Consider the following 22,033-nt stretch of genomic DNA (forward strand, 5'->3'; position numbering starts at 1 on the left):
CCTATTTTTTGTTGTTGAATATTAGGGATTTTGCAGATATATTTTTTATACATATATTGTTTAGATTTATTTATATCTTTCTACCCCTTTTATAGAATAGAAAATCTCTTTATTTTCCCACAATGGGCAAATTTACAGCAGCAGAAAGATTATTGAAAATGGTCACACAAATGAGGACCTTAGAAAAATGTATAAGAATAAAATAATAGGAAGAGTTAAAATATAAACAATAAAATACTGTAAAGTGTTTTAACAATATAAAACTGGAGAATTAATAACCAATATGCAGCTATGGACATTTTTACAGTAATGGATATTTGAAAATAGCAGCAACATCAGAGATGTGCAGAATGACAGCAGCAGGTTATTTAACTGACTAATGTTTCTATCATTACATTTGATTTTATTACTTCCTGCTCCCGCTGGTTGGCACCTTTATTCCACTCTGGATTCTTGTGAGTGTAGTCTTTGTTCACTTCACAATAAAAAAGAAATAAATAAACAGTTTTGAAAACGTCTGTATTCATTCTTTTCCTGCTTTGTGTGTCAACGTTCACGGTTGCTAAGCAACAGAGCATACGGCGGTAAAACCCGCCAAAGGGTAGACCTGGTCGAATTTACAGCCAAAACTCTTCCGGTCTCCTTATTTTCAAGGACTTCGAAGGATCCAGTCTACGTAGACCGCGTCCTTGGAGGACCCGTCCTAGGTTTTCGAACAGAGCCTTTCTATGGTTACTGCGTATCTGTTAAACATGTGTGGTTTCAACTTTTACATTCAAAATATAGCAAGAAAACATGAAATGATTGTAGCTGTAATTCCCTTTTTTGTACGGCCATTGCTGTGAAACTTAGAAGTAAAACATTCTTGTAGGCACGCTTTCACTACATCACTGGCAATTTTAAGTATGTTCCTTTTGTGCCCGAGAAAGTACAGTTCCTTTTTTGCTTGTTTTCCTTTCTGGGCTTCCATCTTGTCCTCTCAACTACAAAGTGATTAATACAGATAGCATATCAAACATTAAAAAAACATTTTTGTTTCTTGAACAAAACCTTGAAGTACTTCGTTGTGTATTTCAGGAACTGAAACAACACTTAACATCAGCCTCACTGCCTGCTCAAAGTGGTAACCGTGTAGTTTAGACCATTTACAGCTACGTATTCTGAAAAACATTGTATTGTTTTTACAGTCTTGTTTTTACACAGATGAAAATGAACTAGTTCATGTTTATAGTTCACTTTTTCAAAAGATTAGCAAGTTCACAAACCTATAAATAAACTAGCTGAAGATCATTTGGTAAATTAAGACACAATAGAACCTAATATTTCACTCTTTAAATGTATGATTGTAATACATAGAAAGAAATAGAAAAGACCTCATGTAGTGAAGGTTTACTGTATGTGCAGTGAAGCCTTTATTTAGCCAAATTACACCAAACTTCAGAAACATACAGGTACATTCAGGCTATGCTGAAAACATCTCCATCAATAATTATTTCTTACGTTCCTCATTCAGCAGCACATATCTCCCAAGATCGCTTGGATGTTTTAACTCTGTCACTTTAAATTTTAAGTGGAAGTGGCTGATGTACGGACCTGTCTGTTAAGTCCCAGATGGCAGAGTTTGCATAGAAACGTTTCTTTTTTTCTGGTCGAGTTTGCCTTTGTTAGTTAATAAAACTCAAAATGTATTCAACTATACACTCCAGGTAAATAAACAGATTTACAGTCAGCATTTTATTTTACTTTGCAAAGCAAGATGAGAACAAGACATTATACAGCCCTTTCAGTGTCATTGTGTCCTTGGGCAAGACACTTCACCTGCATTGTCTACTGATGGTGGTCAGAGGGCCTGGTGACGCCAGTGTACGGCAGCCTTGCTTCTGTCAGTGAGCCCCAGGGCAGCTGTGGCTACAATGTAGTTTGCCACCATCAGTGTGTGAGTGTCTGTTTGTGTGTGAATGGGTGAATGTAGTGTAAAGCGCTTTGGTCAAGTCTCCTGACTTGAAAAAGCGATATATAAGTACAGGTCATTTACCATTTTACCATTTACCTTATGGAATGGTATTCAGTCCTACTCTGAAAAAACAGAATTTGTCTCTCTCTAATTAACCCTGCAGAAAGGCTGTGAAGGTCTGCACTAGTCTCTACCCCCCCAAAAAAGACAGACAGTTTGGAAATAACACATAATGTTATGAAATAATTCCTGAGAAATAGTCTAAATGTTATATATATTTTTTTTACTTTTTTGTTTATTGTCCTTACACTATCACAAGTACAGAGCAACAGAATTTCCTCTCTGCATTTAACCCAGTAAATGCAGAGATGCCACTGTGGGCTGCCATTGTACGGTGCCCAGGGAGCAGTGTGGTTGCTCAGGGACCCAGTGTGGCATTCTGTGGGAGTGGAGTCTGAACCTCAGGATTCCAAGCTCTATGCCCTAACCAGTAAGCCAGGGGTAACCAATTAAAAATAAGTGGTGTCTTAACAAAAAAATCCCAAACAACCAGTAGAGGTCCGGAGACATTTTTAATTATAATCAGTTACTTTACACAGCATTTAACACTGAAATAAAATCCGGGTGTTTATGCATCCATGTTATACATTGAATTTTTTAATAAAAAATATAAAAAATAGAAAGTTTTTCCATATTAAAGTTTAAATTGGTTTTGAAGTAGAGAACAACAGTCTTTCAGTTTGGTATATAGACAATTTCCTGCCTCACTTTTTTTTTTAATACAACGTTTTTTCTTTCTTTTTATGGCTTAATGAGAGCAGTGGGCTTTAGGCTGCAATGCAAGGCTTTCAAAACTGGGTTTGAATGGCGACAAAGCCATCCTCAAGCACATATCAAGCTGCTCATTTTGAGCCTGGGTAGATATTTATTTTTGATTATGTTCATAGTGGAGAATCCTGCTTCACAGCAGTAGGTTGAGCAAAACATACTCAAAATGTGCAGGGTCATCTTTGAGCACGCCGTTTCATGTTTATTTATCTAGTTCATTGCGCTTCTCCCAGCAGTCCACACATTCTCTACTCTCTTTTTGTCATCGTTTTCTCCTTCTTTTCCATCGCCCGGCTTGCCACAGGTTTGCCTGCTGTGTCTAAAAGTAGCCAGCAGCAGTAACCCTGACTGACAGCAGCTCATTGGGTAACTTGTATCATGTGCAGCCTGGCTTTACCATACAAACAGAAGAAGTGGTGCAAACATGCAGAAATGTATAAATGCTTTAAATTAGTTTGGGTCCGGATTAGCCAGCAGGTGGGTCTAAATCTGGACCCTGGTCTGCTAATCCGTGACCTCTGCAGTAGGCCGTCATATACATTTATATACACACATATATGTATATATATTTATATACATATAAATGTAAAAAGGAATTAACAGGAGACAGATTTTGCTTCCCACCACACTGTCAAGTGCTCTGCAAAACTAGCATCAGAAGTACCAGTAGATTAGTCTGAATTGCACACAGTAGTACTAGTAGTAGACATGCTGGTCTTTCATGCTGTTTGCCATAATAAGTGGTTTAAAAACCTGACTTTATCCATTGAAAAGTGTTATCAATTGAAAGCTAACGTGAGCTTAGTGTGCCGCTTATTATTCTCAGACTAAATGTTGCTCTCGTTATGCTCATTACTTCATAACAGATCCTTTCAGGTCACTATTCACAAAAAATATCAACGTTTCAGAGAACACTGGTTGTGCCTAAATTAAATGTTGCAGTAACTCATAAGGTGTTGTAGGGTTAATAGCTGTGGACAGGAAGGATCTTCTTTATCGGTCTGTCTTGCACTGGATCTGGAGAAACCGGTTACAAAATCTTGTTTAAAAATCTTCTGAAGAGAATGTTCAGTGTTGTCCATACTTTTGCTTACTTTATGAAGAATTTATCTTTGTGAAATAATCTCCCGAGATTCTAGAGGAGTTTCCATAACAGAGTTGGCCTGCTTTAAAACAGCCTCTCCCCACTTTTACCTGCTCTATCTCTCTCTTTCCCATTTGAAACTGTTGTTCAGCCTTCCTCATCTACATCTACCTGACTTGCCATTTTGTACCATGCAAAAAAATGTTTTTTACAAACAACTTGCCCAAGTGTGTCTTTGCTCTGAGCAGCAGCTATTCAACTCACCCCAAGGTCCGGCTGCAACATGGTTTTTATTAGTTCGTCTATCGGGACGGAACCAATAACGGTTACAGCTAGCTGTTCAGTAAGTGTAAAAAAATATATATATAGTCAATTATTTGATATGTTTGATCTATCCATCCATCCATTTTCCATCATGATTATCCCTGCTGGGGTCGTGAGGGGTGCTGGTGCCTATCTCCAGGTGTCAATGGAAGAGAGGCAGGGTACACCCTGGAGAGGACGCCAGTACATCAGGAGAACACAGAGACAAAAAACATTCAAGGACACACACCTAAGGAGAACTTAGAGAAGCCAATAAACCTAACAGTCACATTTTTGGACAGTGGGAGGAGGCCAGAGTACGCTGAGAGAACCCACGCATGCACGCGGAGAACATGCAAGCTCCATACAGAAAGACCCCAGGCCATGAATCAAACCCAGAACCTAATTGCTGCAAGGCACTGTTACCCACTGCTCTATTGTGGAGCCACGATAGATTTTGAAACACCTCGCCATTGCAGCTTGAACACATCATCAGTGAAGCAACCAGTGTCATAGGGTGTTTTGAGTCTTTGATCTTCAGACACCCTCTTCTGGGTGACCCAACTGGGGTTGATCAGGCCCCAGTTTGTGTTCAAGCAGCACTAATCCACAGCCACCTTGAGGCTCTTTCAAGGTCTCACTGATGTTTCTGGTGGCTCTTCTCTGAAGCAACCCTCTGATGCCAAGGAGCCTGAATGCCCGATGCACAGTTTGACTAAGGAAGTCTCTGCAGCCCACTTCTATTGGCTCACAGCGGGCCCTCCATCCAGCCTCTGCATGCCTCAATCTGCTCAAGATATTTAGCTTTCTTCCTTTTATGAGCCTCCTCCATTCTGTCTTTCCAGGGGACTGTAAGCTCCAGTAACAGAACTTGCTTTGTGGAGTCAAATGTTACGACCAGATCTGGCCTTAGTGTCGTCCTTGGATTGTGCTCTGGGAACTGTAACTGACTTCCAAGGTCCACATGCAACTGCCAAACCTGAGCCATGGCTAGCAGTCCAGTTGTGCCTTTACCTGCTCTCTCAGGTTTCTCTCCTGCCCTGACAAAGAAGATATTGTGCCTCAAAGGAGACCGTTGCTTTAACTCATGGATTCACGTGCAGATGGTGTCTGCTACTGCCTTTAACACCTGGTTATGGCGCCACATGTATCGTCTCTCTCCCAGCACTTTAGGGCAGCAGCTCAGCATGTGCTCCAGGGAACCATGAGCTGGGCACAGTGGGTATGTTGGCACTTCTGCAAGGCCACAGGTATAAAGGTTAGATGGACTTGCGGGTGGGGGTTGGGGGGGGGTTCAATTAAAAGCTCTCCTAAAAAGGTGGGTTTAATGCCACATTTAAAAGCATTCACAGTCTGTGGGGTCCTCAGGTGACCAGGGAGAGCATTCCACAGGCTGGGAACTGCTGAAAAGAAAGCCTGATTTCCCATTGTATGAAGCTTTGTCCTAGGTGGTTTCAGCAGATAGGTAGATCGGAGGTTAGGTGTTGAGGTCTGTGGGGTATCACCATGAATGCACTGGTGGGTAAGGAGGGAGACTTTGTACTCAATTCTGAGTTTGACAGAGGACTGCCAGAGGACTTCCCGGTCTGCTCGTTTTTTTCCCTGATCAACTGGGTGATCACTCCTGTATGTTCCAAACAGCCTGGCATGCCTTGGACTCAACCCCTCTGCACTTAGGTGTCAATGTAGGAATTTCTCAGGAGATACTCAGATAACCTGTTGGCAAGGATCTTAAAGAAGATTTTGCATTCCACACCGAGTAGGGAGATGGTGCAGAACTGCTTGTTGTCACTAGCGTTCTCCTTGGGTATCCAAACACCCTCTGAGGTACGCCATTGTTGGGCTACCTTCCCCCTGCTCCATACTACCCTAATAAGTCTCTAGAGCCTCTCCGGAGTCTCGCACATTTTTTGTAGACTTTGTAGGGCACTCCACTTGGGCCTTGGGTTGCACTGGGACGTGCAGCTTGTGTGATGTTCCTGACCTCTGCCAGCATGGGTTCCTTGATGTCAAATTGGACAGAGGGTATTGGAGGTGTGGGTAGCTCACTGAAGGTAGGCAGGTTTTCCTCCCTCCTGCTATCACTGTATGTAGCACTAAGGCTCTGGTTGATCTCATTCTCTGAGCATCGCATGGTCCCACTCCGCGTCTGTCCCAATAGCCACTTAATAAATCCAAAAGGATTTATGAAGCGCTATATTTTTCAAATATAAAAAGAAAATCAATAGTAAAATAAATAATCCTCATGTCCTCCCTCAATTTTTAGCAGTAAACAGTGAAACAAAGCATGAATATATTGACAACCCCTTCTTGTGAAATTGCAATACATTTTTGGTCCTCATGTCATGGCATCGTGTCAGGTCTCGCCGTCTGTCATTGGCAGTTCGTTCGTACTGGGGCTTAAATGCTACGCACGCGTCTTTTGACATAATGACAAGGAAACTAACACATTAGTAAGAGCAATGTGTAAATAAGCAGCAGTGTGGTAAAAACATCTGTGGCTGAAAAATACAGCGGCCCAAAGTCTGGGTTTGAAAAAGGAAGAGAAAGAGGAGAGAGAGAAGGCGTCCATTACCAGTTTTTCCGCCCTCTCTTTTTTTTCAGAAAGGGTTGTTAATTGAATATTTCAAATTAATGATAGATTATTAACCCGTTGGGTAAAATAAAACTGCTATCTGCAGGGTACAACTACGTAGTTATTCTTCCCCAATGTCAGAGGGGAATTATCATTAATGATGCTGCCCAGCTGGGTGCTGTCTGAAACGGAGAATGATTGCAGTTTTTAAAATTATTTTGTTGATTTGTTTTTAATTTTTAAGAAAAAACAGGACGAATCCAGCATTTATTGAGCCTTTTGTGTGTCTGTAAATAACAAAAAGGCCAAACAACTAAGCCAGAAATCTCACAGAGCTGAGAATTTACCTTTACCAACCAGCAAACAGGAAAACACCATAGTTATCAGAGGTTAACATCAGTTAAATGCAATTAGATGATTAACATGATATGTAAATTAAATAAAATCTGTGTCAATATTAAAAGATTTTAGTTAGATTTGTATATTCAGATTAAATCACAACAATTAAAAGACATCTATAAATCTTGATCATTCTCATGAGCTGCCTTAAGCAGCCACATTAAAAAACATGTTTTGTCATTACACACACAGATGAATGAAGAATAAGCTCTCAGGGCCAGCATAAAAATAATCTGTCCTTCAATAAAGTTATATTGAAACCTAATAGGAATATATGTTCTCCATCCTAAATCTATTTTCTATTCATGTGTACATAGATACAGCTGTGTTTTATGTTTTAAATATCACAACAAAAATTACATTGACAATGTAAATTATAATCTTCAGTGCATCTTTATAGCAGTTTAAAAGGGGGGGGGGGCAATATAAATAACCTGACACTGTACTGATGGTTTGCTAGGTGTAGCATGTCGAGCATGGAGGTTCCTGCTCCTCCTCCGTCTTCCCAGATTCAGTGCTTGGCACTGGCTCTGTGCGTTGCTCTACTTGCTTCCTCTTTATGCAGCCCATCATGGCATGGTGGATCCTCAGGCCCCTAAGGTTCTTACAGACCTTACCGCAAAGGCAGGTTGCTGTCATTATCGAAAATCCATTGCCTATGTCTGGTAGCGGGTAATCTGTCCGTTTGGAGTGCACGGCCAGTGACTTCCGATATGTTTGATATGGATTGATATGGATTTAAAAATTAAATCCTATATATGACGTGGTAACAACTTTAAGACTGATTGAAGACATTTTAATACCAATTAGAGCCTTAGTTTTATATTGAAAAATGTAATGCCTTGTAAGACTTTTTAAGGATCTGCAGGAACCTCGTTATAGGCAATTTTTATTTCACTACAGATTTTATTATGTTATTCACTGTCAAAAGTTTTCATAACTTGAGAAGTTGTAGATTATTAAAACAATGCTTTTGTTAGCTTTTGTACATTTAACATAGAGCATTTGAGTCTAATGGAGGTCCACTTTTGGCTTTATATAAGCTTAACTGTTAAAGACATTACATCATTTGGTTACATAAAGTTAGATAACATCAAAGGAAATCATGGTAGAAATTTGAGGACTTCCACAAATTTGGTTTGTCCATGGGTAAAATGTTCAGAAGTCTTAAGGGGCCACACTCCTTTGCTCACTTATAAGCAAGAAGGTACAGCATGGGAATGTTTGGCCCTCATGCCTTTATAGGAATAAGACAGATTATCTGTTCGAGGATGAAAACATTTTTAAAGGAAAATCTAATAAACCAAGGACAAAATTTAAAACACTACAGTACGTGAAGAAAATGGCTAAAACTAGTGAGAGAGCATCATTATCCATAATAAATTTTATTGTCTACCATCATGCTCTAAAAGACTGTATGCAAGAAAGAAGCTTAGACTCTTACTCCAACCAAAGAAATTTAGACTGAATTTTTGAAAATGCAGTCTGGCACAGAGAACTTATTTTAGAGATATGTCCTGTGGTCTTATGGTGTTAAATTTGAAGCATTCTGTGATAAGCTCTGATGCCTTTAAATAAAAAAGGGGGAAGTTTGCAAACCAAAGAAAACCTTCCAAGCTTTGTAGGATGGATGTGGCAGCATCAGCTGGTGTGGGTGTTACGCCGCAGAAGGGAGAGATGCATGATGCAAAATAGATGAAATCGTAAAAACAAAAAAATCAGTGGAAACCCTTGTGGGATCAGCCAAGAAGTTAAAACTGCAACCTGAAAAAGTTATCCAAACAGACCGTAAACCTTAATCATACTGCTAAACTTGTTCTCATAAAATTCCAATGGTACTGGTCCAACAGGCGGGAATATGTTTGCAAGAAAATGATTCAACACATTTGACCCATTTACACAAGTCAAGAGGAATAGGCCAAAAATCAACCTAATTTTTGGTAAAAACATCAAAGATATAGTTTAAAGGTAAATCTACCAAATGCTAAATATATCCATTAAAATTCAGAATTTTAAGAAAGCTTTAAAAAAAATGTCTTGGTTATCCTGCTGGAATTCACTAAATAGAAATAATCTTAGTGGCAATAAACTGTTCCTGGAGACTGATTTAAAGCCAGGAATTGTTATATTTCCTCATATAATGCTGTGTATATTGGGTTTTAACATTTGTAGGTCACTGGTCTTCATCTCCTTTGGAATGCATGAAAGGCCTCGTTGCAGTAGATTTCCTCAGGTGCTGTGATACTTTCACAATCTGCTTCATTTTCGTCTTTGTCATCAAAGTGATAACTGTTGCTCCGCTGTTTGAAGGTCCACTGCTGTGCGTACACAACCACAGCTTCATGGTTTTCGTAAAGCTAAAAGTAAACATACAGTTAAAACATCATTACAAAGCGAAGACAGACTGATTTGGTATGTTCGCTCAGTTTAATGTGAAATCTAGGTTTATATTTAGTTGGCTTCATGTTTTAATTCAGCACATCTCAGCTGTAACATCTTCTCAAGCTTCTTGCTAATATTAAACATGTTGTAAACACAAAAGCTTGTTTTTAGTAAGTCTATAAATGAGAATTATTATTAAAGCTTCAGTTTGTATAACACATTTGTGTATGCATAATTTACTGACAGGGTAGAAATTGAGGAATTGAGGAATGAGTTGTAAGAGCCATGTCAGTGTAAAAAAGCTTTTTGGGGTGGGTCTATTAAATCAGATCCTTCTGTTTAAAAAAAGCATACAAATATTCAATGATTTTTATAGATTTCAATTTAAATGTTCTTGCTTTGCTAAAAGAAGAGGGTTAGTAGTTTCCGATTCAATTAATAAAAAAAAAATATTTGGGAATTTCAATAACTTGTAAAAAAAAAAAAAAAAAAACTATCTAGGAAAAGTGCTGATGAAGGTTCTCAGTCATCCAGGTCATAGTCATTCCGTAAAAATTCAAAAAAAATATCCACTGGACTTGGTTTTCAAGATTTGAAGACGTTTCGCCACCTCTCCAGGAAGCTTTCTCAATTCAAATGTCTGGATCCGCAGTGAGTTTGAGTCTTATATAGACAACGCCTTGTATCGCTTGGAAACATGCAAATGGTAACCGATGAATGGGTCGTTTAGTTCCATCGTTAGCCTGTAATATCTGAACCTTTCTATGATTTCTAGGGGTCGTTAAAGGGGGGATTGCCATTAAGGGGGGGGTTGTCTCCTGTAATACCTGAAACCTGTCTATGATTGTTAAGGGTTGGTCGTTAAGGAGGTATTTTTCACCTGCTGGAGCGGGTAGGTCCCTCGTTCCTCTGTGATGGGGTGGGGGGTTTGGTGATATCTGGAAGGGATCATGTCTATGATTGAATTGTAGGTTTTTGGAAGCTGGAATCTGAGTCCACCACCTCTGTTTAAAGTTGGGTTTTCTCTCTTAACATAGATGGCTTCCTTAACGCCCCTCTCAAACCACCTATTTTCTTTATCTAGAATATGGACATTCTGGTCTTCAAAAGAATGTCCTTTGTCCACAAGGTGTAGGTGTACTGTGGAGTCTTGTCCAGAGGCGGCCGCTCTTCTGTGTTGGGCCATGCGTCTGTGGAGAGGTTGTTTTGTTTCGCCAATGTAAAGATCAGAGCATTCCTCGCTGCACTGAACAGCATATACCACTCCGCTCATATTCGGTCTGGGGGTTTTATCTTTAGGATGAACTAGCCTCTGTTTAAGGGTTTGGTTTGGCTTGAAATGTACTGGGATCTTGTGTTTGGAGAAAATCCTCTGCCCGGTGTTGTAAGGTCCTGATGACTGAGAGTTTGTGTAACATTGAAGTGTATAGGAAACCTACTCACACAGACCAGTATCTTCTTTTTGACTCACACCACCCACTGGAACACAAACTCTCAGTCATCAGGACCTTACAACACCGGGCAGAACATGTCCCTACTAAAACAGATGGGAAGCAAAAAGAACAGAAACACATTAAAGATGCTCTCCGAAACTGTGGATATCCAAACTGGGCTTTTATCAAATCAGCAAGGAAATCCAAAAGACACGTGACAGAAGACAGCGATGGGAAAATTAAACGCAAAAACGTCACAATCCCTTATGTTGCTGGAGTGTCTGAAAAGCTCAAGAGGATTTTCTCCAAACACAAGATCCCAGTACATTTCAAGCCAAACCAAACCCTTAAACAGAGGCTAGTGCACCCTAAAGATAAAACCCCCAGACCGAATATGAGCGGAGTGGTATATGCTGTTCAGTGCAGCGAGGAATGCTCTGATCTTTACATTGGCGAAACAAAACAACCTCTCCACAGACGCATGGCCCAACACAGAAGAGCGGCCGCCTCTGGACAAGACTCCGCAGTACACCTACACCTTGTGGACAAAAGACATTCTTTTGAAGACCAGAATGTCCATATTCTAGATAAAGAAAATAGGTGGTTTGAGAGGGGCGTGAAGGAAGCCATCTATGTTAAGAGAGAAAAACCAACTTTAAACAGAGGTGGTGGACTCAGATTCCAGCTTCCAAAAACATACAATTAAATCATAGACATGATCCCTTCCAGATATCACCAAACCCCCCACCCCATCACAGAGGAACGAGGGACCTACCCGCTCCAGCCGGTGAACAATACCTCCTTAACGACCAACCCTTAACAATCATAGACAGGTTTCAGGTATTACAGGAGACAATCCCCCCCTTAATGGCAATCCCCCCTTAAACGACCCCTAGAATCATAGACAGGTTCAGATATTACAGGCTAACGATGAAACTAAACGACCCATTCATCGGTTACCATTTGCATGTTTCCAAGCGATACAAGGCGTTGTCTATATAAGACTCAAACTCACTGCTGATCCAGACATTTGAATTGAGAAAGCTTCCTGGAGAGGTGGCGAAACGTCTTCAAATCTTGAAAACCAAGTCCAGTGGATATTTTTTTTTGAATTTTTACGGAATGACTATCTAGGAAAAGTAAAAAAAAAGCTTAGATTAAGTGTATTTACCCTTGAGTAGGTAAATAAGATGGTTTGCCAATGGAATTAGCATTTTTACTTTTAAAATAAGATGATTAGATATTATGCACTTGAAAAAAGACAATGCAATAATTTTTTTCTCATTTTAAATGTATATGGTCTTGTTCCATTGGAAAAGGGTCTCACTTACCTCCTCAAGTCAATAAAAAATGCACTTATTTTAAGAAAATTATTATTTAGATTTATATGTTTTGTAGCGTGTGGATTTCAGATTTTTACATGTGCCCCTACCTCATTGCTATTCATCTCTTCCTGTTCATCCGCTTCTTCCAGTTTGTGAGTGTTTATGATGACCTTGGTTTCTGAAAAACAAGGTGCAGAAAAACAAGCACTTGTTAGCAGACATGTCTTTGCTTATGTCGGAGACATATTTAACTCACCTTTAATCATGTGACAATGGTTCTTGCGAACTTTCACCAAGACAGTTATTAATATCAGCAGCAGAATCGGAAATAGAGCCCACAATGGATAAAGAACATCATCTGAAAGCCACGTTCAATAAAAGAAAAAAAAAAATGAACAACCAGACAGCAAAGTCACTTCCTAATTCACAGCACCTTGTAGCACTGCTTTAAGAAATAGTAATATCAAAGTTAAAGCTTTGTAAAGTATCTGAGTCAGATTTTTCAAATGTTTTTTGTAAATGTGGTCATTCTTAATCGGATAAACAGACAGACAGAAAATATGTATATATATATACAGTATATATACCTTGAATTTTTTTTTCAGAAACATTTAACCAAGTTGTTAAGTCTGTTTCCACTGTAGTGGTCCTGTGCTGATAAACTGTCAAAGAGAATTACTGTTAGTAGTGTTTTTTTTCTCCTTTTTTTTTTTTTTTTTTCACACTATGCTGTGTTTTTTTTTTATTAAGGTGGGTATTGCATATTCAAACATCTCAGCACCTTTCAAAGCCAAGGGCATAAAATGTTTGCGATTTTGCAAAAATTCATGATGATAAAAAAAAGCAGTTCTTAATAGGGGAAGCTATTACTTGATGTTTTGTAAAAATATAATGTTTTTATTTAAAAAAGCTTTTATGTTGTCATATAAAGTAAGACTGTATTTTAGCAAGATTTGATCTGCTATAATTGTGCAGTGAAAGAATAAATAGAAGTCTTACAATAGTAGCAGGTGCTTTGTATTTAATCAGACAAAATTTGATACCCTAAAATAAAACGAAGTGTAGCCAATTGCCATCAGAAGTCAGCTAATAAGTAAACAAGATCCTGTTGTCATCCTCAGGATCTACTCAATATTAACTCAGGATGAGAACATATTAAAGATAAGTTTAAAAGTATTTAATCAATTTACTTATCTGTCAAAAATATTCACTTTTCACAAACTTGCATAATTTTTTCAAGTGATTAAAAAAAAAAAAAATCTGTAATCACCTAGTGTCGGTTTACCTTTGACATCCAATTCAACAGCAGAAAAAAGGTCATAATCTGAGGTTCTCTTCACTCCACAGAGATATAACCCTGAATCCTTCAGGGTCAGTCTGGAAATAGTCACTGTGAATATTCTTGATTTCCTGTCATCAGTGAGTCTGAATCGTCCTTCTTGTGGGCTGTTAGAGGTGATAACTGCCTGCTTTAGACATACGGAGGGCCGGTTTCCTCTGCAGAGGTACTTCAGGTTGTTGGCGGACTGAGAGTCATAGGGACAACTGATGGTCACCGAACCTTCTTCAATACTTTGGGTTTTACTCACAGTTTGACAGCACCTGTCTATGAGGATAAATATTTACATTAGCGGGAATTTTTTTATATGAAAAGAACATCTAAAATTAGTTGATAGATTGTAATATAATTTATATTTAATTTTAAAATGCTAACTAACATGTTTATATTCTACTGAACTTATATTTGAATACGTTCTCATTTTGATAAACTGTAAATTAAATATGTGCTGATTAGACTTTATTTGTTAGACCTAAACTCCAACTGTAGTCTAGTTATTTAAATAAAATTGGTCTTTAGAATGAAATACTGAAGAATAACTCCTAAGAGTAGCTTTGGTTTAATGATGGCAAATTATTTAGGAAGGGCTAATTTTACCTTACCTTGGGTTACATGCAGCTTTACTTCAGTGTAGATATCTGTTCCTGGTCTAGTCACTCCACACCAGAATTTACCAGCATCATTAAGATGAAGCTTAGAGATGATTGCTATGAAAACCCTTTTTCTTTTCTCATCATAGGTGCGATATTTTGTTGTATTCTTTTGTAATGTACTAATAAGAACATCATTGTTACCACAGTTATTCTTACAGAGGTACTTTTCATAACCCTCATATCCCAAAGGGTATGAACACTGGATGTATTCATCTCGTCCCTCATATCCAAAGTGATGGATCAAACCTGGAACAGTGGTCAAACAGCTCAGAACTGCAGAAAACAGAAGAAAACCTAAATTTACCTGGTATATTTTCCTTGTTGAACAAAGGGACTATGTGAAAAAGTAGACCTTCAAATACATGTAAAATGCATTTCTTAAAGACAATTAGAAAATTTCCGTGTATAAAAAGGATATGCCGAGATGATGGTATACTAGTACAGCATCATGTACAAACAAACATCAGATGTGTCATATTCTATCATTGATTTATAACCTTCAGTTTATGCAAAATAAAGCAACTTACCCCACAAGATGAACATCAGGATCTTAGTCCTCCACATCTTTATGTTCTTCAGCAGTAGAACTAAGCCAGAAGTAATTGCTTTGCTGCGTGAAAGGGTCTGAGGAAACCACAATGTCTATTTTGAAATCCAAAACGTGTAGCACGTAGCAACAGGCCATAAAAGTCTTTTTAATGTCTGTTCTAAATGTTCTCAGTAATCTTTTATTGAACATAGCTGCTTACCATTTAGGTTGGTGTTTTTATGATAGAAAAGGTAATGTAGCCTTAAATTTATATGACTGAATGAAAAAGTTGTCTGTTGGGGTTTATATGTGTCGGTGTGGAAAGTAGGGTGGGCGGTAGTAGCTTTGTTCTGTCATTTTAAGATTTTCAGGTTACTTTTTAACAGGATAATGCTATTTAATTTAAAAAAACACTGGATTAATCCCAATTAATCCCAAAGGAAAAGTAAAAGCTCCAGAGCCGGCTGTGTTGACAGGCATCGCAGGCAGTTGCCTGGGGCATCATCTGCTGGACAGCGTGCAAAATTGCAGAATGAAAAATGAAATCTATGTATTATGAATACATGGATATATTTGCTGCTAGGAAATCCAAAAGACTTACGTTTGGAACAACACTAGGAATGATAGGGATGTTTTGGTGATTTAGATTGTCTCTCTGTGGAAATAGGCCACAATGTTTTCCAACATGGCCCAAACCTAAAATGAAGGTATTAAAACTAATTTATCTTGAGAGGAGATTTCAGTGCCTCAATGTACTTTGATTGCACATTGTGGTACAATGTCAGCATCATTGTAGACACTGGAAAGCAGCTGTTTTGAAGGATGAATGTCCAACAGAAGTCTCTCTAGGAACTTCATGATGTGATATGTCAGACAAAATGTCTACACTGAAAAAAATCTAAATAATCAAAGTAATTTTTTCTTAAAATAAGTGCATTTGTCCTTGAATCGTGGAGATAAAAGAGACATCCTGCCAGTGGAACAAGACAATTTAAATTTGAAATAAGAAAACACAATTGCATTGTCTTATTTCAAGTGAATATTATCTAATTATCTTATTTTAAGAGTAAAAATACTGATTCCATTGGCAAACTATCTCATTTACCTACTCAAATTAATGGTAAAGACACTTAATTTAAGAAATTTTTACTTATTTCTAGATTGTTTGTTCCAGTGTATTGTCACTGAAGACTGTTGGCTGAGTTTTATTTTCGTACTGGAACAAGGCAGGAGGTCTTCCACATCACTGGAACCGTTTCCTGGGTCAGGCTAGGTTCAAAGATGTGCTGTATAATCCCACAAAGCTGCTCTGCACAGGCCTTCAGGACTCTGGGGCTGACACCATCAGGACATGATGAATTATTACAATTCTTTCCAGATCCAAAAAAGTAAAAAAAAAACAAACCACAGGACTTTGTTTTTCAAGTTTGAAGACGTTACATGCACTTCCCATCAAGAAAGCATTCCTGGATGGGATGTGAAACGTCTTCAAACTTGGAAAACAAAGTCCAGTGGTTTGTTTTTTCACTGTTTTGGAATGACTATCAGCTGGATGACTAAGAATCTTCACCAGTCTTTCAAGTTGTCTCTTGACTTCTAGAAATAGATAGCTGAAATGCTAAGAGAGCAGCACCATCTTCTAAATTGGCTGACATTAAACTCATAGATGTAGGAGAAACAATGGCAGCCTTAGAAGATAAATGATTTGCTTCTGTATATTCCTCAGTAATTCCCTGTCTCCCTTTCTAAGGCTTGCTTTTTTTTCTTGTTAAGTGGTTCCTTCAGAAAACTAGTGATCCATGGTATATTATTTGCATTTTACTGTTTTGGTAGGGATGGTGTTATCTACATAGAAGTTTATGAAGTCAGTCACACACTCAGTCATTGAATTGATGTCCTCTCCATATGGCTAATGCAGTGCATCCTAGTTTGTGGCTTTGAAACAACCTCAAAAGTGATGAAGGCAGGGGAGAGGCTACGGTTTAGCCAGTAGGAGGACAGCAGACAAGGCCTGCCAAGGAAACAGAGGAGGCAGGAGTTATGGCTGAATGAGGTTAGGCTATAGGCTAACCGTGGCAAATGAAAGGAGCACAACATGAGAACAACAAAGCAAGTAGGCAGACAGTGCATGGGAGCGGGGGAAATAAGACATCAACTTCCTGGTGTCTCTCTAGGGCTACGCTTTTTGAAAAGCCAATCACAAACCTTTTAAGAGCACTCCCCACTTCCTCCTTTATCTACATTACTTTCTCAATCTTCCATTTGTTTCAAAAAAGTTTGTCTCCACTGCCTCAGTAACTAAAACAGTGGTTAATTCATGATACTTTCTCATCTTCTAACTTTTAGAATTAGTAATAAAATGCCAATGCCTACTACACACATAGGTCCACTTTGACTTTGGGCTCCAGGTTTTGCTATTTTCGCCAATCCTTTGTAAAGCTAGCACCCAAACAGATCTTTTTGGTGGTTTCTCTGTTTGAAAACTAAAGGAAGGTGTTTTATCTATGCCTTAGCCAAGACTACTGCATCCACCAGCAACACAAGACTTTGGAAACTGGCTAAATATTACTATAAACTCAGCACAGCAGTCCAGAGTTCCTTTCCTAGGCTGGATATTGTTCTTTCTTAAAGTTGACCCCATAAAATTTGAAGGGATAGCAGCTGGAGCTCAGATCTACATTTTTCTGTATTAGGTTTGCTATTATATTTGATGTATTCAGCCATTGAATTGTCATGCTTCGGCAGTCAGCTTGGCTGTGTGCCACTCACTGAAAGTATGATGGACTGAATTTAAATGATGTGAGCATACTCTACATGAACAAGAGGAATAAACTCACCAATGGAGCTCCTAGCTCTCAATATAAAGTTAAGGGAATCTGAAAATAAACTATTTGAATAATGATAGGTGTATTGTGACATCCACAAGGGGGCACTGTAGCCCTGAGTATGTTCGTGACTAAAAGTTGCATGTGTAAGAACAGAAGTGTTCATGTGGGCAGAAAGATAATAAAAGCAGGCTGATAGCTCAAGAAAAGCTTTCAGCACAACAAGTAATGAAGTGCTTTAATTCTTACAAAATAAGACAAAACGTCAACAAACAGTCCATTTGTTTATGTATATACTCATTCTGATGACAATACATTGTATTTGTGTACAGTTTTTTGTAAGAAAAAATAAATATAGATAATAAGATTGAATTAATAGCCATCTATTATTTGGAGGTGCTTATGAACATTTTAGAGGGGTTTAAGCCCCCCCTTAACTAGGTCTAGTAATGCAATGGATTGCCATTAATTTTTATTTAATTGGTTAGGAAATTAAAGACATCCTGTTTTGCAGAAATAAGAAGAAATTGAGTTATTTAATTAATTATTTACTTGGCCCATAAAAAAGAAAATGCAATTGAAAGTAAATATCAATCAGTATGCTAAGGTTTTCAGATTTATTAATCGGTATATAAAATTACAAATCATCTATATAAATGACTGATCACAGAGCAAATTAACTATCTAAAAGCTAGTTCTATTATCAGCTCAAATTGTATAGCTCACTAAAAGATTTTAAAAAACTGTGAATGACCCATTTTTTGCCTCATTCTTCATCTCTTTTCAGCTTTCTAAAATAACTTGCTGCAATAGATGTCATCAGTTGATGAAATATTTCCATGCTCAGCCTCCTCTTTGTAGTCATTGCCACCAAGGTGGTAATGGGCAGTGTGTTCTTCGCAGGTCTTCTGCTGTGATCGCATTAAAATACCATCATGATTTTCAAAAACCTATAAAAAAAGAAAAGATCAATACACACAAAAAGCTATGGCGGAGCTTTTCACCACTCAGATTATGCCCTAAGGTTAATTTTATTATTAGATCAGTTTTTCAACTGAGCCCACTTTAGGTGAGCCATTGTCTTGAATTCCATGCCAATAAGCATTCTAGATATTTTTTAGTGCTTTCACAGTCTGTTTCCACAGTCTATTTAGTCTGCATAGGTTCACAAGGAAGGAACAAGATTAAAGCTCTGCTTAACAATATGTTTACCCAGCAGGTCTTGATTCACTTCCAATTTCTTCCCGAAGCACAATCTTATGTATTTGTTCATTTATGCTACTAATTCACACACATTTATGTATGAATGTTTGGTGAGAAACCTGCAAGTGCAGAAGCAGATTTTAGAGATTGTCAAACAAAAAAGCACTACTGGTTGAAAAGGTTACTAGAAATGTTTAATAAAGCTTTAAAAAAAAAAGAAAATATAATGGTGGAGGCGGGTGTTTTTGAGTTATTATCAATCTCTTGAGCAATGGGAATCAACATTATCATGATCACATTACAGCATGATGATGAAAAGTGAGAAAAAAATTCTAATAACATCCTATATTGAAGCAAGTGGTGACTGCTACTGCTACTTGTGTGAAGGTTAGCGGGGTGCCGGGACAGTGATCTAAAATTCTGATGAAATGTGACCTTTAAGCCTGCTGATGCTTTATAAATGGTATGTTTTTAAAGATCTGATATTTATTTGTTTTAGTAACACATATGGAAATAAATCAAATTACATAAATGAGATACTTTGGGGGTGAAAATGTCACATCTAGGCTCTTTAGATCCATGAAAAAGTTGGGCAAAAAGTTTGGATTAGGGTTGCACTTGCCTACTGTGTGATTGTGACCTGTCATTGTTATCATAGTCAATAATTACCCATCTAATGCCTCTTTCCCACTAAAATTAAGTTTAAAGGAATAGTACACCCAAAACATGATTAGCCTTCATTTTCTACTCACCCCCATGCTGAACAACACTCTGGAGTACTTTTTTGATATCTCAAATGCATTTGGAGATCTGGGAGGCTTCTTGCTGTCTGCTGACATTCAAATAATGGAGGTGCCCAGCGCCCGAGGCAGAAAGGTCCATAAAAGTCCACAAAAAACGTGTCAATATTCCTCCATACTGCTCGTCCAATGTATTCCAAGTGTCCTGAGTGGGTAGCATCCAGAATTTACTCGAAGCGAAGTCATTTAGAATGTTTTTAGAGCATAAACAGTAGTGTATAGGATTTCCTGAAAGCGCGTTCACGACGCTACGGAAACCACGGCAGACCAAACCAGATGAAAGTGCGCATTCAGCTCGGCAAAGAACTCATGCTCTTTCTCAACACTGAAGTACTCAGACATTTTTCTTTCGTTGTTTCTTTCTTTGCACAGGTAAACAGCACATTTCTTCTTCTACGCTTGCATTATTGGCAGAGCAGACGCTGAATGCGCACTTTCATCTGGTTTGGTCTGCCGGCTTCTGTAGTGTCGTGAACGCGCAGGTGCGCGCTTTCAGGAAATCCTATAGCAAGAAGCCTCCCAGATCTCCAGATGCATTTGAGATATCAAAAAAAGTACTCCAGAGTGTTGTTCAGCATGGGGGTGAGTAGAAAATGAAGGCTAATCATGTTTTGGGTGTACTATTCCTTTAAGGTGGGTTTTTAAAACATGGGTCAACTCACTAATGGCATTTGGCTCCCTTGCCATTGCCCGAAAAAACCTGGGTCTGACCACTGCTGGCAAGCTGTTTGTCCTTTGTCCCCTCACCACTGTGTCTCTGGCGACAGCATCTTCCTGGGTTAGCTTTGATTATGTCTCCAATGTGACAGAAATCAGGAAAGTAAACAATGGAGAGCAATATTGAAGGGAGCCAGAGCCTAGTCTGTGGGCTTTATTGTTCATCTCTGTTGTCAGTCCAAATCTCTCTTAGCGGTGCTGGGCCATGTTTTTGGAATGTCAGCAGAGTTGTTTTGGCTTCTGATGCAATGTTGTGAAGTATGTTTTTTGTGCTCAATGGTAGCATGTAAATTAGTGGGTTGACCCGGATCTTATGTCCCACTGTATGTCAATAGGATCCATGCCATTTGACAGTAATTTTAACCTGGGTCGTGTGCCGATTCCTTTGACACGGGTCAACGTGGGTCAGTGAGCCATTCCATCTGCAGCTAAAAGCCAATTGTTTGCAGGTTTAAAATGAATTTTTGGCCACTGTTAACTGATTTTTAACACTGTTAGATTTCATTAGAAAAACATTAAGTATGAGTAAGAAGCAAAAGTTGTTTTGTCTCAAAAAGTCTTCTAGATTTAAACAGACTTGTTGTAAAAACATTAAAAGTTACAAATTTTGATTTTTACTTGACTTACTACTACTGACTAATTGAATCATTTTTTTTTTTTTTTAAAGCTGAAGTTATTTAATTTTAGTTCAGATCCATGGTTTAAATAGTACGGAAGCAGATTAGGGCCACTGAAAAAAAAAAAAAGTTAACTGATTTTTAAATTTTATTTCAGTTTAACATGGGAGAAAAGTCAGAATTCTGACTTCAATGGTAGAATTCTGACTTTAATCTCAGAATTCTGACTTTTTTCTCAAAATTCTGACTTTAGTTTTGGTCCACTCAAATCTACTTACATCACCACCACCCATGTCTTCCTCTGAGATATCATCTTATTATTGCTTCTGTTTTTCCACTTCTTCTAAAAAAGCAAAGCATGAAAAACCAAAATTAGAAAACAGACAAATTAGCATTTTATGCCAGTAGAGGAACTAAACTCACTGCAGACTTTGTGAAACTTTTTCTTGCACACTTTAACCAGGACGAAAATCACTATCATAAACAGAACAGGAGGTATAGCAAAAGGCACATAGAGACTTTAAAGATGTATATCAAAATAGAGTAAATGCCAAGCTAAATCCCCTAAAGAAACAGAAATATGAGCCCCTACTCTGCATCTAAGTCAGGCTTGTTTGCAAGTCTTTATTGGGCAATTCTAATTTGCTGGAAGTAAAGATTTAAATTTAATGCAAATGATTTATTGTTTTTTACTCAAAATTTAAATGAAAAAAATGCTCTACCATGAAATATTTCAAAAAGCTACTACTAGAAAATGGACAATAATGTAAGAGAAACCTTCATAATACCTGATTCAAGTCATTATTAATTTGAAATAAAATATTTAAGTTACCAAAATATTTTAAGTTTTGTTGTTCTATTTTAAAATATTTTTAATTGATATTCATACAAACCTGATTAAAATGATTACCCAAAAAGTTTGGTGCTTTTTGAGTACTGATAGCAGAGAAAGATTTCACAAAATTGCTATGTGTTGCTAAGAACCTACATGTTTATCATAATTTGCATAACAGAATGTATAGGCAAAGTTTGTTATCTTGAATTTTGGGTTACTCATGCAAATATAA

At 37.9% G+C, this 22,033-nt stretch overlaps 1 protein-coding gene across 3 annotated transcripts; it reads right to left on the reverse strand.

Moving 5' to 3' along the window:
• Window positions 1-7,576: 7,576 nt before the first annotated feature.
• LOC119774336 (CMRF35-like molecule 5) lies at window positions 7,577-15,700 on the reverse strand. Of its 3 annotated transcripts, none has more exons than XM_038271791.1 (7): window positions 14,803-15,700; window positions 14,225-14,548; window positions 13,569-13,889; window positions 12,871-12,945; window positions 12,540-12,641; window positions 12,391-12,461; window positions 7,577-9,500 (listed from the first exon to the last, which is right to left on the reverse strand). In XM_038271791.1, the coding sequence occupies exons 1-7, from the start codon at window positions 14,837-14,839 to the stop codon at window positions 9,327-9,329; spliced, it is 1,104 nt and encodes a 367-aa protein (XP_038127719.1). In that variant the 5' UTR covers window positions 14,840-15,700; the 3' UTR covers window positions 7,577-9,326. The 3 variants fall into 3 exon arrangements, with proteins under 3 accessions (XP_038127719.1, XP_038127717.1, XP_038127720.1); XM_038271789.1 differs by having other exon boundaries at window positions 13,554-13,889; XM_038271792.1 differs by lacking the exon at window positions 12,871-12,945 and having other exon boundaries at window positions 14,803-15,699.
• Window positions 15,701-22,033: the final 6,333 nt, after the last annotated feature.

The sequence above is a fragment of the Cyprinodon tularosa genome, unplaced genomic scaffold (genome assembly GCF_016077235.1).
Source record: "Cyprinodon tularosa strain WSP-4 unplaced genomic scaffold, ASM1607723v1 ctg81, whole genome shotgun sequence".
Classification (NCBI taxonomy): Eukaryota; Metazoa; Chordata; class Actinopteri; order Cyprinodontiformes; family Cyprinodontidae; genus Cyprinodon; species Cyprinodon tularosa.